Source organism: Rhipicephalus sanguineus, chromosome 1 (assembly GCF_013339695.2).
Source record: "Rhipicephalus sanguineus isolate Rsan-2018 chromosome 1, BIME_Rsan_1.4, whole genome shotgun sequence".
NCBI lineage: Eukaryota > Metazoa > Arthropoda > Arachnida > Ixodida > Ixodidae > Rhipicephalus > Rhipicephalus sanguineus.
Window position 1 is genome coordinate 171,687,058 of NC_051176.1, and position 16,021 is coordinate 171,703,078.

The 16,021-nt window shown below is 48.5% G+C and overlaps 1 protein-coding gene across 1 annotated transcript in view; it reads left to right on the plus strand.

Annotated features, from left to right (window-relative positions):
• Positions 1–1,604: 1,604 nt before the first annotated feature.
• Positions 1,605–16,021, plus strand: part of LOC119402299 (uncharacterized) — a 141,513-nt gene continuing 127,096 nt past the window's right edge. The window contains exon 1 of the mRNA XM_037669454.2: positions 1,605–1,736. Within this exon, the coding sequence (XP_037525382.1) occupies positions 1,688–1,736 (49 nt within the window). The 5' untranslated portion in view covers positions 1,605–1,687. The remainder of the gene's footprint in view (positions 1,737–16,021) is intronic.

Sequence of the window (16,021 nt, forward strand, 5' to 3'; positions counted from 1 at the left end):
GGCGGCCACAGAAGTGCGCACTGCACGCGTGCGATACCGTTGAGGCCTGTCACATTCGCTGCTCCCCGCAGAAAGCAATTATCGGACTTGTCCCAATTTGGAAGCGCGCGTACGTCTGTCTCTTCCCTCCACACCTCGGAGCGCGTCGAGTCTGTAGGACATGCACAAGCGTTCGCAGCGTTTTCACCATCAAAGCTCGATTGCGATGTGCTGGATTTGCTACTAAACCAAATATTGCGCTTGTCCACCCTATGTTTTAGCTTCCGTGCTGCTGTATGCCCGGATTTATTTAAGCCGACGAAAATAATTAGACTCGGCAAAAAAAAAAGAAAAACCACACGAAGAGAGTGAATGAGACTCCTGAGCCCGAGGAACCTATATATGCGAATGATGTTTTGAAAGAATAAAGGCGTCTTGCTATTTCCCCGTTCCTTCTTAATATTTTCGTGTTGAGTTCCTTCATGGTGAACCAAGCAATATGCCTTTCCATTTTAACTTGCTGCTCTTGCTATTTCAGCAGAACTGTAAGAGTCAGAGACGATATCACGTAACTTCCATTAACTTGACATTGTCTTGAATGGTTTGTAAGGAAACGTCTACTGAGACAGAGATCTAAGACGCACTCAGGCACGAGAAAGTTCAGCAGGCCGGCGCTTTGTTTAATAACTAGAGACCTTCATTTACGAGCCCTTGGCGAAGGACAGATTTTATCTCAATGAAATTTGTAGGTACCCCCAACCCGAAAGTTTTTATCTTCACCATAGTTGTAACGAGGGCTGCCTGTACAGCGAGTGCTGCGAAGATGATACGCGAGGAAAGACAAGGAGAAAGGACTGAGTAGGAGCGCTCTTAGCGCAATAGCCATACAGATAAAATTGGCACAATACGAATGATAATCTTAGTCAAAACTAAAAAAAATTAAACGACACAACAAGTCATCGTAAAGTTAATGAAAGTACATAACCTCGGAGAAAAGAAAATCCTGATCCCGAAGCATCCTTGTCCATTACTGCTACAAAGGGCAGTGCTCAGCTGTTTCGAGCCGACTTAACGTCAACAAGAAAGCCGCGCTTCAGAGGCCTTTCCTAGGATTTGATTTGAGAGTACTCTCTCTCTGCATCGTCTTCCACGTTTTCTTGTTGTCAGTCCTGGAGTGATGAGAGCGAAAGTAGTGAAGAAAGAAAGCGCACCGTCCAAAGCAATAAACAGCGGAGGATGGTTCTTTTGTGTCGCTGCGTCGTCTCCTTGGGCTTTCAGCCTGGAGGAGGCCTCGATCGCCGTTTTGAAAAGTTTCCCCATTGTCCCGTTCCCTTCGACGGGCCCGGACTAAGCAATTACTCAACGCAGGACCCTTTCAGAAAAACGCCCACACTGGACGGACAAGCGCACGCCCGCGCAACTGTTGCCCCCACAGCCCGAAAGCACCCCAGGGTGTGTTTCGTGTCCCGAAGCGGAGGGAGGCGTCGAACCCGCCAGTTTTTCTTCCCTCTTTCTCGGGAGACTTCCTCCCCCGCTCTCCCTCAGGCGGCGCTTCGGTTGGGGCGGCGCGCGGAGAAGCGCTGGTAGCGGCAACAGTGCTGCTCCGTGAAGCGCCTAAGAGCCGCGCAGTGCGCATGCGCGGGGAGAGCTCTGGTCGCGCAGGGGGAGGATGGTGGTCGGACCAAGCTGACGGCCAGGCTAGAAAGGCATGCCGCCCAAATACGACAGGAGAGCACAGACGCAGCGCACCGAAAGCCGTGAGTAGACTTGTCCACGGGCAAGCCGGTCACGGCAGCTGGCAGGCGTGTCACGACACGGCCAGCGACGTGCTGCCGGTGACCCACGTCGCGACGCCGCTTGTGTGCGCGCGCCACAAGTGAGCTGCCGTCGAGGCCGCGTGCAGGGCCGGCGCAGCCTGCCCTCGGCAACCGCTCGGCCGGGCTGCAGGCTGCGCGGCCGCGGCACGTGAGGGCACACGTCAGCCTATGACGACGCGTCACCCACGAGGCGTCCCATGACACGTCCGGACAGTTAACTGGCCCCGCCGCGGAAGATGACACGAGTGTGACACTAGCCGGCTGGCGCTTAACTCAGAGCCCCTTGAATTACAAAATTAACTTCGTTAGATGGACAAAGTGACATGTGTGCCGAATGTACCGCTAATGATGCTCCTCAGCGTACGTGTTATCTCCCGCCCTGTTACTGGACGAGTCGAAACGAGACGCTAAACTTGTTTGTCCTGTAAAGCGTGCTTTTTTACACTATGCTGCTTAGTGTGGCAAAACAAACTATCGGGAGCGAAAAGTTTGCGTTATATACATCTATTTTCTTTAGGGGCATGTTAGTGAGCAGCAAAATACATATTAAGTTCCAATAATTCCAGTAATTCATTGTCGCGGTTAAATTATTGGCATAATTTTGCCGCCACACTTTAAAGTTATGAAGTAGACGGGGTTTGCACAAATGCCAACTGTGTCACGCACGCATTGCAGCCAAGAGCGTACATAGTTGATTAGATGGGATATTTGGCTCTGAAGCTACTTACGTGATGCGCGTATATGGTCACTGTCGCGTGTGCTAGTGTCATGGTGGTATACTTGGAATTCCGATTATCTGCCAAAGCTATCCGTGATCGGGATCTATAGTACGTATTCCTTCTTCCCTGTTCATTGACCGGTGTGACTGTACAGTTAAAGAAATAATTTATCGCGTAAAAGTTTGTTACAGGCTGCCGTGTTTTTCAGAGATGTGGAGTGTTTTGTGGAAATTGGAAAGAAGGCAGCGTCTGACGCCTTCAATTATAAAAGAAGTGCTTAATCTGCATTTGGTTTTGAGCGGTGGGGCTTGGGACGATATATCCTTCTGTAATAAAACCGTTTTTGGGAAAGAAATTATTGCAATCAATTCAGATGGGCGAGTGTTCAATTCGTTGCATGGCTGACGAGAACAGATAAATAGGAGTCAAGATGGGACAATGTTAATTAACACGAACTAAGCACACAAACGTCAAAGTCGAAATAAAAGGGTTCACTGCACCTACGTTGATCCTTTCACACAAGCTTCATATAATTGCAATGTTGTATCATGCTCTGTTGCTTTCAGGGAAATATCTATTAATGCGATGTCACTGTATGCTTGTTATAATGTCGCTCTGTGGCGAACATTTACCTTTATACTTCACGGCTCCAAGAGATTACAACGTCGGGCCGGTAAAAAAAGAAGGAATGAATGAAATGCAGGTAATTACTAAAGCGTTATTACGAGGTCTGTGGCAGTGAATAAGTGTAACACTTTTTTAACGCATTTTCTCTACATTTACAGTTCATTTCTAAATACGTCATTTGTACTGCGTATAGAAAGACATTCCTGGAATTGGAAAATTTTCTTAGTCTTCACGGTCAAGCTTCAGCTGATTTATATCGTTCCGTTCGGGATGAGCTGCTAAATTTACTCGCCATAAGTTTATCCGCCACAATGCAGCAAAAACAACAGGCGACTACTTTTATCGTTTACCATCGTTTCAGCGAAAGAAATGCGTAGTACAGAAAACCGGTGGTCAGTTAGAGCAACGGCACGGTTACCAAGGGACAGGAAACGCAGTCGAGGAAGGCAGCGAGTTCGATGGCGCGACGAGATTAAGAAATTCGCAGGCATAAAATGGCACCAGCTCGCACAGGATAGGGTAAATCGTAGGTCGCTGGAAAGGCCTTCGTCCTGCGGTGGACATAAAATAGGCTGATAATGATGATGATGACGATAGTGTATTCCTATGCAATAATTTCCTCTATTTTTAAAAAGATAATTCGACCTTCATTGCCTGCCCCTTATCCCCCTTTTTTTTTCTCGATAAAGGAAGACAAAGGCAGCATATAAACACGAACGCTTTGCTGTTACGGCTTAGATATTTCGTCTATAGCACAGGACGCAACACGGTGTCCGAGTGTTGTTTGTATATAAACGACATCCGCGAGGCAGCAGCGTCAAATATTGCTGCGTTTGAGAAGGACAGCGTACACGTGAAAACAACGCAGCCACAAAACGCCTCCCTAATACCGCGGGGCCGCTTAGAGAGAATGCGCCTGGGGAGACAGAGGGATCCGGCTGGATGGAAGTGCCCGTGACAGCAGGCACGAAATCAGCGGCGCGCGTGCTCCGTCCGAGGCGGCACTCGACTAATGTCCTGGCCAGACTGCAGCGACAGCGCACAGGAGCTCTAATTGAATATGCTAATGCACTCAGCGCGCAACAGAACCCGCACGACTTGAGCTCTGTTGTTCGCCGCACGTAGAACGAATTTCCGCGCGCAAACAAGAAAGCCTCGGTCTAGCCAGCACAGCCGACCCAGAACACTTGTGCATCGAGCGTTGATGACCGGATGGCAGCTGCGGCGCCGCAGGAGCTGACGCACGTTGGATCAAAGTGCGCAGCAGAGCACATGAGCTGCTGTTAGGCACAGACTGCACGCAGCTAGCCGCATTAGTTGAAGGTAACCAGGGTGGCCGAGTTGCCTCGTGTTATTCTGAGTGCGCAATCGAGCGGGACTTGTGTGGTGTCTGCCGGGTGACCAGTGCAGAATACTTGTCCAGCTGCTAAGACGCGCGCTGTTTGGCAAGCAATTTGCAACACTTTGAAACTCCCGAAAGCGGGAAAAAAAGCGACCACGCAGCAACAGCCGTCTGTCTCCTGCTTTTTGATGTTCGGACATCCCATATATCTGTCCAAGCAGTCAAGAAGCTAAAGAATACCAGAGAAGAGAGAAAGGATAAGCTACGGACACTAAGCATGGTCTTCGCTAGTATACCCCTCATTCGTATCGTGTGGTCAACTGCGCGTATGACGGTAGCTGACTGATGCGACCCATATGTACTGCATCCAGAGCGATACGATACTTGTGCAAATCTGTCGTCCTGATCATAACCATGCTTACACCGCACAACCCCTACTACACCGCCGAGTGTTCGAGAGGGCTGGGAACATATTAAATATAGTGGTGCGGGGCCGTGGTCTAATATAAAAGCATCTGTTGAGATGCTGGGCGCCTTTAAAGCGAGTGGAATCCTACGAGCCCGGATGTCCGCGTTTCGAATATGCTCCTTCGCTGCCATATTTCCAATGCGCATTTTCATCGGAAACATTTCTCTCCTCCTCTCTAACTTTTCTTCTCCTTCCCCTGTGCAGGGTAGCTTACCCTGCCTCTCTTTTTTTATCTTTATTCTCAGCCTCTTTCATCTGACAGCAACACCATTTCAGCGCAACTGTTTCGCTCGCACTTTCGAGAAGTGAGAGGTGGACATTTTTGTGTATTGAACATGGACGCACCTAACATCACTGAGTTCTTATTCGCGGAATTGCCGGTCTTCGTTAGATATAACGAAGACCGACAATTCCGCGAATAAGAACTCAGTGATAACTAAAACATGGAGCTCTGTCTGTCTTCGAGAATTCCGACCATCCGGTAATGCCGAGTGATGATGCCTGCTCTTCTTCTGCGGAATAATTCATGCCCTCGTCTGTGGTGAGAGAGTTCTGACGCCCGCCGCAGATCGCAGTGTAACTAATGCATGCACACGCACAAGCGACCGCGGGTACCCCTTTATCACGAGACAAGATTGCAAACTATATGAAGACATTTCTCTCTTCAGTATTTCAGTTTATCAGCGTATCATTCCGGTCTACAAGATGGTCGACTTCCTCCACCGCCAAAATGCGATGGGTGCCTAGATTTATATATTCAAGCAGCACAGCGTGTCGCCAAAACTTGCTCAATCAATCAATCAATCAATCAATCAATCAATCAATCAATCAATCAATCAATCAATCAATCAATCAATCAATCAATCAATCAATCAATCAATCAATCAATCAATCAATCAATCTCAGAAAGAAAAAAATCACCCTTGACGAGTTACCGAAAAACACTGCGTCATGAAGCAGGCACAGAAGGGTGGTGTAATTGTTATTCTTAACCAGAGTGGCTATGAAAATGAATTATAAAGGCAGCTCTCAGGTCATGACTTCTAGGAACGCTCTAAAACAAAACAAAACAAAGCAAAATAAAAACTTACCCCAGTTCCACCCAGAGTGAAATCTGCATAAACAGCGGAGCTGCGGTTCTGCTGTGCTCTGTTTGCGATTACAGCTTCGTCCTCGATCGAGGCAGTTACGCCATCAATAGGTTTATCTGGGAACCGGTTTTCCCGGTTATCTGGGAATAGGACTCTGGAGCCTATTCACGCTTGAGCCGCGCTTCCCCGTTTCACGGTGCGGTTACCGCTTCGTCCACGACCGAGACAGTTGCGCCATCTATGGATGTATCTGGGAACCGGAACGTGACCAGCACGGACGCTCATCTGTCGTCAGGCCCAGCTCTAGAACAGCTCCACTGTTAAAAGCGGGACTTTTTCTCGAAAGGCGGAGCATTGATAGTGATGGTAATAACTGTTACGATTTTACGTCCCCAAACCACGATATTATTATGAGAGACGCCGTAGTGGAGGGCTCCGGAAATTTCAGACACCTGGGGTTCTTTACCGTGCGCCTATATTTAAGCATACGGGTGTCTAGCATTTTGCCTCCATCTAAATGCGGCCGCCGCGACCGGGATTCGATCCCGCGAACTGCTCAGCAGTCGAGCACCATAACCACTAGACCACCGCGGCGGGTATTGGTAGTGATAGAAATCTATTAGACAAGTATCTGAAGTAAGGTTCATAGTTTTAGCAATCTTATATATTGCAGCAAACATTAGCTGACTGATTCATTTACCATGCACGTTGTCAAGCGCGCCGAATCAAACAGGAAGATGTCCCGCTCGTTGATCACTACCACTCAATGTCAGAACGCTGAAGTGATGGACACTGCGGAATAATGTCAGCGAACACTTCGTATTACCTTTCATCTCAGCGTGCCTCCCAAACTTTGGCATAACAGGACCTCCAACACAGGGAATCGGAAAGACAGGCCACATGAAATCAACTGCCACTAGCTCCACTTGCCAAGATTTGCACCCAACACAGATTGCCTGTGAGATAGGGATCCCGGACAGCCTGTGCACTCAGCCGCATTAATAGGTAAAGCGCGAGTCACATGTCGCGATTCGGCATACGATCTGACGTGGGACGCCGTACACGGCGTACGGCGATCCAGGACAGGGAAACGAGCAATCAGCGCGCAGGCTCCGCCCACATCCGGCGCCTCGGCATGCACGCTCGGATGGCATCATATCCTCTTCATTGAATGCAAAACAAACAGTCTTGCACAGTTATGCTTCATTCTACAGGAACCACTCCGTGATAGGAACATTGTCAATAAAGCTATACATTCGCGAGCGACAAACATCGCAACAGCCCGCATTCATTCACGACTCCGAGAGTAGGCCTAGCAAGGCGCACGCTGGCGCTGGAGCCGTTCGCGATCGAACGCGAGTTCATCATAGATTGCTTATTTTTGACAACACGATTACGACTTGCACCCTTCTTTATTTACACGTGCAATTGGTTTTCTCGACATCCTCGATGTGAAAAGCGAAGGTGGAAGCGAGTGAGCCGGTTCGCCAAGACGGTCGGTGCTGCTGTTTACCTGCGAAATGGCCTTCCATCGCGGCTTAATACCTCGCTAGTAGTTAGAAAACGGGCGCCGCCTTGCAGAAATGAGACACTTGAAACATAACTTTATTCAATCAGGAATTATTCCGTGTCGGAAACAAACTTTAATAAATCATTATTCACGCCGCCGTCAACGGCGATATCGGCAAATGCCTCGTGCCTTAGCCAGGGTGACGGAGCCATCGGAGTGGCGAGGAATGGACCGGCGAGATAGGCGCCACCAGAGGTGTTACGTCACACGTCTCCAGCGCTGCCATTGGCTGCAGCCGTAGACCGATGCGGCAACCGCGCGGCAACATCCAGCAAGTTGATTGTCCGTGCAAAGTGCGAATCGGCTCTGCATGCTGTTGGAACCTGTAGGGCGTCTGGCAGGTGCGGCTGTTAGTGCGAACAGCCGTACGGCGATTCGCATGCGAATTCGCTCAATGTGTCCAGCACTTAACGTAGCCGCCACTGTCGAGGGCTAGCTGGCGTAGGACACACAACTCCCGCTTGCACAAACCCACAACCGCGTGCAACGCCCATCTCCTCCTCACCTGCCTTTATTCTGTTCACGGAAAGACGGCAGGCAAAAAACCATCATTCTTCTCTGTACACCCTCGCATTATTTATCTCGCACCCACTGGGCACGGCTCACGCGGTGCGATAAGATGTTATTGCAGTTTGACATTATACGGAACATCACGGCGACGACGAAAAGTTTGCGTAACGTGCCCCTGTAATTGTCGTCATAATGAATCTGGGTGAGACGATGACCCGTGGCACCGCATAATTCCTGGTATGTGCACTATTATCGACAACTTATCTAGTTATGCATAGTGTTTGATTAATAAGCGCACACTCTAGCACGAAAGTGTCATAGTCGTTTAGCGAGGCCGGTTGAGCGTAGAAGCTTCAGCAGCGCCTTCGTCGCTTTCTGGTTGGAAGCTAGAACGTTCCGGCACTCCAAAATTGATTGTTCAGTTAGCGGGTGGTCATCGAGGCGTGCTAGCGTCGCGTGCGCGTTTTTAAAAAAATATTTTTACTCTTCCTTCCTTCTTTACCTTTCTTTTCCCCCTTACCCCTTCCCCAGTGCAGGGTAGCAAACCGAAAAACTTTCTTCTGGTTATCCTCCCTGCCTTTCACTTAACCTTTCTCTCTCTTGATTGATAATATATCTGACACATTACCTTTATTCATAAGGGAGACAAATTAATTCTGCATGGTGCCTTGGGCGTCAGTATTCCAGAAGGTAGCATTCTGCAGGGTGATATTTTACGTCACATCGCTGTGCACCCTTGCAATTTTTTAACAGTATCACGCGAACGCTGAACGCGGGATATGGTAGCGTCTAATATTCTCGAAAGGTAACGAGACCTACCGACGATTTGCGAGCGCACAAAGCACACTGAACTAGAGCACTGCACGGGCTCGGGCCTACCCGAAAACCCGGGCCCGGCCCGGCCCGTGGGCCGGGCCGGGCCGGGTAAAGTAGTTTTCACGGCGGGCCCGGGCCGGGCTCGGGTTTGAAGCTCCGGGCTTAGGGCCGGGCCCGGGTTTGAGGTGGCGGGCTCGGGTCGGGCCGGGCTTGGACTTTGCTCAGTTCTTAAAGGGACTCTAAAGCGATTCAATGAATCGGTTAAGACTGATAAAGTGAGAACACGAATGTAACTGGTTTAACCATCATAAGGAGAAAATCAAGGGCAAAGTTTCATTTTTAAATTCCGCGCCGAAAACCCCGCGCGTGTCGTCACGAATTTCAAACTGTATTTGTCGTATTCTGGGGACACTGGGTCAACGAAACTTCTTGAAAATTCGTATGTTAAGTTTATGGCCCCCTCAGCGGTCAATGTACTTAATTTTTACCGATTAGGAACTACGTAGATCCCAGTAGACGCCACGACGTCATGACGTCCATGACGTCACGGTGTTTGTTGCACAATAATCAAGATGGCGTCAGCACCCGCATTTTCTTTTTGTGCGTTTTCTCGCTTACGAAGACCACGAAGACTCTTGTCGCGGCGAGCGTAGTCACTATGGTATTTTAAGAGTAATTTACTGATAATAGAATAATCTTTTTTTCTTTAGTGTCCCTTCAAGTGTGTTCCTCATGCGTTGCACGGCTTCAGATTTTATCTCAATAAAACGGTTCTTTTTTATGTGGGGCAAGCTATTTGGACAAGTTTTATGAGTGATAAGTACTGATCATCTTTTGCCTCTTGCTTATGGGGCTACTTGATTTATCTGAAACGGGCGAGCTAAAAGTAAATACACCAGGCGCAAATATAATTAACATCTCGTTATTCCGTGCTTTATTTGCATTCGTTATTATTTTATATCCCGAATGTTATTCTGCAATCACCGTAATAAATGTAATATAATAAATTTATACCTATAACTTATCATCGCAAGTGCGATTACGGAGCTACCAGGCGGGGAAACGTTCTTGAAAGTTCCAGCCCTCCCCTAAAACGAAAAGACTGCGCGGAGTCTCGTTGCGTAAAATCCCTACAAAGACATTCTTTTTCCGTGGCTTCGTCTTGGTTCCCAGAGGTCATGTGACACGAGATGGACATGCACAGCCTGCCTTGTGTGCCCGCATTGTTGACATCTGAGCGTTCGTCTTGTTCCGCTCTATATCAGGGATCTCACAGCCGCCTCAGCTAACGGGCCGCATTCACAAAAATTTACTTCCGCAAGGGCCAGGACAGTGACGAAGGTAGGAGTCGATGGGGGGAAGGGAGGAATAGGCTGTACCGAGATCCTCCCCCCCTCGAAATTTTGGTGAAGTAGGTGTTTTTACCAAAAATAAATGACGAAAATAGGCGTTTTTCTCAAATAGTCAAGGTTTTCAGCAAGTGCCCCCCCCCCTCCCCCCGCCGGAAAAGACTCCTGGCTACGGACCTGGTTGTACCAGATGTCAGATAACGTTGCCATTTGAAAAACCTTTTTAATATATCATATATGGGTAACTTCTGAAAGGCATATTTGGCGGCAAGTTTCCACCAAGATATCGATACCATCTCCAAAATGACTAAAATCTGGACGCCAATTCTGCAATATAGTGTTTTGTTTCACGGTTATCCATCAACACATGGTGGCTGCAGGCAGTGCCTCAAAAAAAAAAAAAGAATGCTTTAAACCTGTTATGATTGTGTAGCTCAAACACGTACTTAAAGCGGGACGAAGACAGTCATGTGCGGGCCGCAGACCGCTAGCAAGAGATCCGCGGGCCCCGTGTTTGAGACCCCTGCACTATATAGTGCGAGAGCTACATGATAGTGCCCCAACCACGTTCGAATGCGCAGGAACAGCACAAGTCCATTAAACATGTATATTCATGTATACAGGCAAAGTAAATTAGCTTGACGAAATATCTGCCTTAAAATAAGAATCACGAATTCCATGCCGAGTGATGTCCCCTTACCTCGAATCATATGCATTCAATGAGTAAGCGTGGAGAAGCTTATTCGCACCTTAATTACCAAACGGGAATGAACCCCGAAAATAGATCGCAATGACTTCGTCCATCTACTGCCAGTCCTATGCCCAGCAGCGTAGGCCACCTTCTACCGGTGCAACATCGTTAGGAAGGCATACACCATTATATTATGAAAAAACAAACAAACAAAAAAAACAGAGTCCTGTGCAAGCCGTGCTTAACAAACACTGCTGAAAATTGCAAGGACAAGCTCTCAGAGGCATTTATAGATTATATTGAAGAGTGACACAACGTTCGGGAACGAGAGAAATAAAGGGATCAGCTTGACAGCTATTTTCATTCTGCAGAGGTCCAAAAAGACCTCCTAAATTTGCTCCAGTGGCGGAAGTTAAGAACGACGACTGCCGACGCCTTCACATTTCGCAAGGCAGATGTGCGCCCCTGGGACTAGCGCAAGCAGGAAACTTTAGCGCGGCAGGACATGTGATGCAACGGCGCATCGTGTGCTTATAGCAGAATCTTTTTTTTATAATTTGATTTTTGTTGTACAATAACATGCGAGCAAATACACTATAAACTATGCCACAAAAGCTTATAGACTATATAGCAGTAGTGTGATATATGAAAAGAATGCTATGACGAATAGTTTCTTTTTTGCCATTCCGCTTCTTATACGTATTTCCATAGTGCATGCGGTGCGCGCGGTTCGTTATAATTATTATCTAGGTTAGTGTAATTACAACAAATGTAATAAATCTGGCTTTTTTCTTCTATTTCTCTTTATGTGGAAAGGTGCTACAATGATGAAGGTATCTGTGCTACATATTGTCACGCAAAGGTCAAGAAGCACACTTTAATTAATAGCTTAAACTGGGCGAACTTGTGCCCTATAAACAAACAAGTTAGATAAAACAATGGCTATGTCTATCCTGCAGGAACGCCTTCCTCTTGTTCACCAGAGTTCGGCACCTCTTCTTCTTTTCTTTTCCCGTGCAGTTCGCACGTGCCTGAGTTGTCAGCGGTGATCCTGGCGTGCTCCATCGACGCTTTGCTTCCTCTGTTTCCCACTCACGCCGTAGACAACATGGAGGGCGTAGCAACTGCTGGGGCGCGTAATTTGAATGTATCTTGCGTCATTATTCCCCTTCCGAAAATGCATCGTCCCGATGCTTGTTTTGGTTGCAGGCTGGTATTTAAAGTAATTGCCGGTAGAAACAGGCATCAACCGGCAGTGGTGCTTGATACATTATTGCCTTTCGTAGTATGGCTTCATTCGGACGACGTGCACAGTTTCTGTGCGATGCCGCCGTTTCGCTGATGTTACTTGCTCTTCTGGGACAACTTCATAGTTCAATGGACCAAGCTGGCGAAGTACCTTGTAAGGACCAAAATAACGCCGAAGTAGCTTTTCGGAGAGCCCACGTACGCGTACGGGTGTCCATACCCATACTTTATCTCCAGGAGCGTACTTGACGTCTCTTCGTCGCAAATTATACCGATTGGCATCGTCTTTTTGTTGCTGCCGAATGCGATGTCGTGCAAGCTGCCTTGCTTCTTCAGCTCTTTGCGTGAAGTCGCTGGTACTATCGTCGTGATCGGAGTTGTCATCGACCGGTAGCATTGCATCCAGGGGGTGGTTACAGTTCTGCCAAAAACAAGTTTAAAAGGTGTCATTCGCGTCGTCTCTTGCACAGCGGTATTGTATGCGAATGTTGCGTACGGTAATATTTTGTCCCATGTTCGGTGCTCTACGTCCACGTACATCGACAGCATGTCAGTCAACGTTCTATTCAGCCGCTCTGTCAGTCCATTCGCTTGGGGATGATACGCTGTTGTTTTTCTATGGCAGGTGTGCGTCAATTTCATAATGGAATTTGTCAACTCAGCTGTAAACGCTGTTCCTCGGTCCGTGATCAGCACTTTAGGAGCGCCATGCCGCAGTACGATGTTGGTCACAAAGAATTCGGCCACTTCGACGGCCGTTCCCCGAACAAGAGACGCTGTCTCAGCATATCGCGTTAAATAGTCCGTTGCAACGATGATCCATCGCTTCCCTGACAACGAAGTGGGAAATGGGCCAAGTAAGTCCATTCCCACTTGTGCGAAAGGGGCTTCTGGTGGCTTTATAGGTTGGAGGAGACCTGCTGGCTTCAGTGGTGGTGTTTTACGTCTTTGGCAATCCCGGCAAGTTCTTACGTAGTGCTGCACAGAATTTTGTAACTTTGGCCAGTAATATTTCGTGCGAATACGTGCCAACGTTCTGCTCACTCCTAAGTGTCCTGCTGACGGGTCATCGTGGCATGCTTCCAAGATCTCGGGTCGTAACGCTGTAGGGACGACAAGCAGGAATGTCTCTGTACTATGTTCGAAATTTCTCTTATACAAGACGTCATTTCGGAGGACGAACGACGACAAGCCACGGGAAAAAGCACGAGGAATATTGACGGGCTGTCCCTCTAAGTACTTGATAAGGAGCACTAATTCAGGGTCAGATTTCTGGTGCTGTGCCATTTGCGACGAAGTCACCGCTCCTAAAAAAGGGATGTCTAGTCCACTTTCCGTGTAGGCGGCTTCCGTGCATTCAACTGGTGCACGTGACAAACAGTCAGCATCACTATGCTTGCGACCGGACTTGTAGACAACCGTTATGTCGTATTCCTGCAATCGCAGGCTCCATCTCGCAAGACGTCCTGACGGATCTTTAAGATTTGCCAGCCAGCAGAGTGAATGGTGGTCACTGATGGCTCGGAAAGGTCTGCCGTATAAGTATGGCCGAAACTTACTGATGGCCCAAACCACCGCGAGACATTCTTTTTCTGTTGTCGAATAGTTGATCTCGGCCTTCGAAAGTGTACGACTGGCGTACGCAATGACCCGCTCTACACCATTCTGCCACTGAATGAGCACGGCCCCGAGACCTAAGTTGCTTGCGTCTGTGTGAATATCAGTCTTGGCTTTCTCGTCAAAATGTGCGAGGACTGGGTGGCTCTGAAGGCGCTGTCGCAGTTCGTTGAAGGCATCCTGCTGTTCCTTCAGCCAAATGAAAGGCGCGTCGTCCTTTGTCAGCCGCGTTAGTGGTTCGGCAATCTTCGAAAAATTTTTGACAAAGCGACGGTAATAAGCGCAAAGTCCCAGGAACCGTCTAACCGCTTTTTTGTCCGTTGGTTGTGGAAATTTTTCTACTGCCGCTGTCTTCTCAGGGGCCGGACGAATGCCTTCAGCACTGACGACATGGCCAAGACATAAGAGCTCTTGGAAACCGAAGTGACATTTCTGTGGCTTTATCGTCAGATCTGCCGTACTAATGGCTTTCAGCACAGATCGCAGTCGTTCTACATGCTGCTCAAAGGTAGCAGAAAAAACCACAACATCGTCAAGATAAACGAGACAGGACTGCCACTTTAGTCCGGAGAGCACACTGTCCATCATCCGCTGAAACGTTGCGGGAGCTGAACAAAGGCCGAATGGAAGTACCTTGAATTCGTATAGCCCGTCCGGTGTCACGAATGCAGTCTTCTCGCGATCTCGTTCGTCCACTTCGATCTGCCAGTATCCGCTTTTTAGGTCTAGGGAAGAAAAGAACTTCGCATCTCTTAGTCTATCCAGAGTATCATCAATTCTCGGAAGAGGATAAACATCTCGCTTAGTGATGGAGTTCAGCTTTCGGTAGTCAATACAGAAGCGTAGGGACTGGTCTTTTTTCTTTACAAGTACCACCGGCGACGCCCACGGACTGGCGGATGGCTGAATTACGTCGTCTCTGAGCATTTCCTTGACCTGATTTCCGATAGCTTCTCTTTCTTTTTGTGACACCCTGTAGGGGCGCTGGTAGATAGGTCTGACTGACTCGTCGACAATGATGCGATGTTTGGTAATAGGCGTTCGTCGGACTTTGGATGACATTGAAAAGCATGCGATGAATTCTCTCACGAGGTTCTCTATTTGTTCTTTCTGGCTTGGCAATAGTCGCTGGTCGATGTCAATGGACTCGAGTACAGAATCCACGTCTTGGGAATCAGGTGGTGACGTCTCAGAGGCGCTCAGGTCCGCAACTTGGACGAAGTCATGGATGCTTGCAATGACGGTTCCCTTTGCTAGGTGCTGAACCTCATTTCCAAAGTTTGTGAGCAAGACGTTAGCACATCCGTCACGAAGCTGGACAAGGCCTCTTGCCATGCAGATTCCCTTTTTGAGTATGAGTCCAGTGTTGCTGTCGGCGAGCCCTTTATGATCAGTGAACGCATTGCTCCTTACTGTAACAGCTATGCTGGACCTCGGAGGTACCACCACGTCGTCGTCCGCAATGCAAAGATCATTCACTTTTTCTTCTGTGTCAAACGTTGCAATCGCGTGCCTCGTAGAAAATGAGACGCATGATTCCGGCAAGTTAATTACAGCTCCGTTAGCCTTCAGGAAGTCCATACCAATAATTAAGTCTCTAGAGCATTCCGGAAGCACCACGAAACTTGCGACGTATGTAAAGCCCCTTATTCCTATTCTAGCCGTACACATTCCCGTCGGGTCGATGAGGTGTCCCCCTGCGGTGCGAACTTGCGGTCTATTCCAAGGAGTCAGTACCTTGTTCAGTGTCCTGGCAAGGTCGCCACTGATTACAGAGTAATCCGCACCTGTATCCACTAGTGCGTTCACTTCGTAGCCGTCGACGAATACACGCAAGTCGGAAGCGACGTCGCGATCACTGCAGCGGCTTCTTAGTCTCGTCGTCGTACGGAGTCAGCGATGGAGGTTCTTCTGTTTCAGCGTCGGCAGCGGCCTTACCTCCACAGGTCGCTGACTCTAGTTTTCCCGACGCGGACTCTGTGAACGGCGCCTTGGAGTGGGAGAGGCTGATGATCGACGGGGGCTCGGCGACCGATATCTCAATGGCGCTGTGGAGCGAGGCTGATGTTGCTGAAGGTCATGCGGGCCCTGACGAGTTGACAGATATTGCTCAATTTCGAAAGGACGCTCACCGTTTCATAATAATAATAATATCTGGGGTTTAACGTCCCAAAAC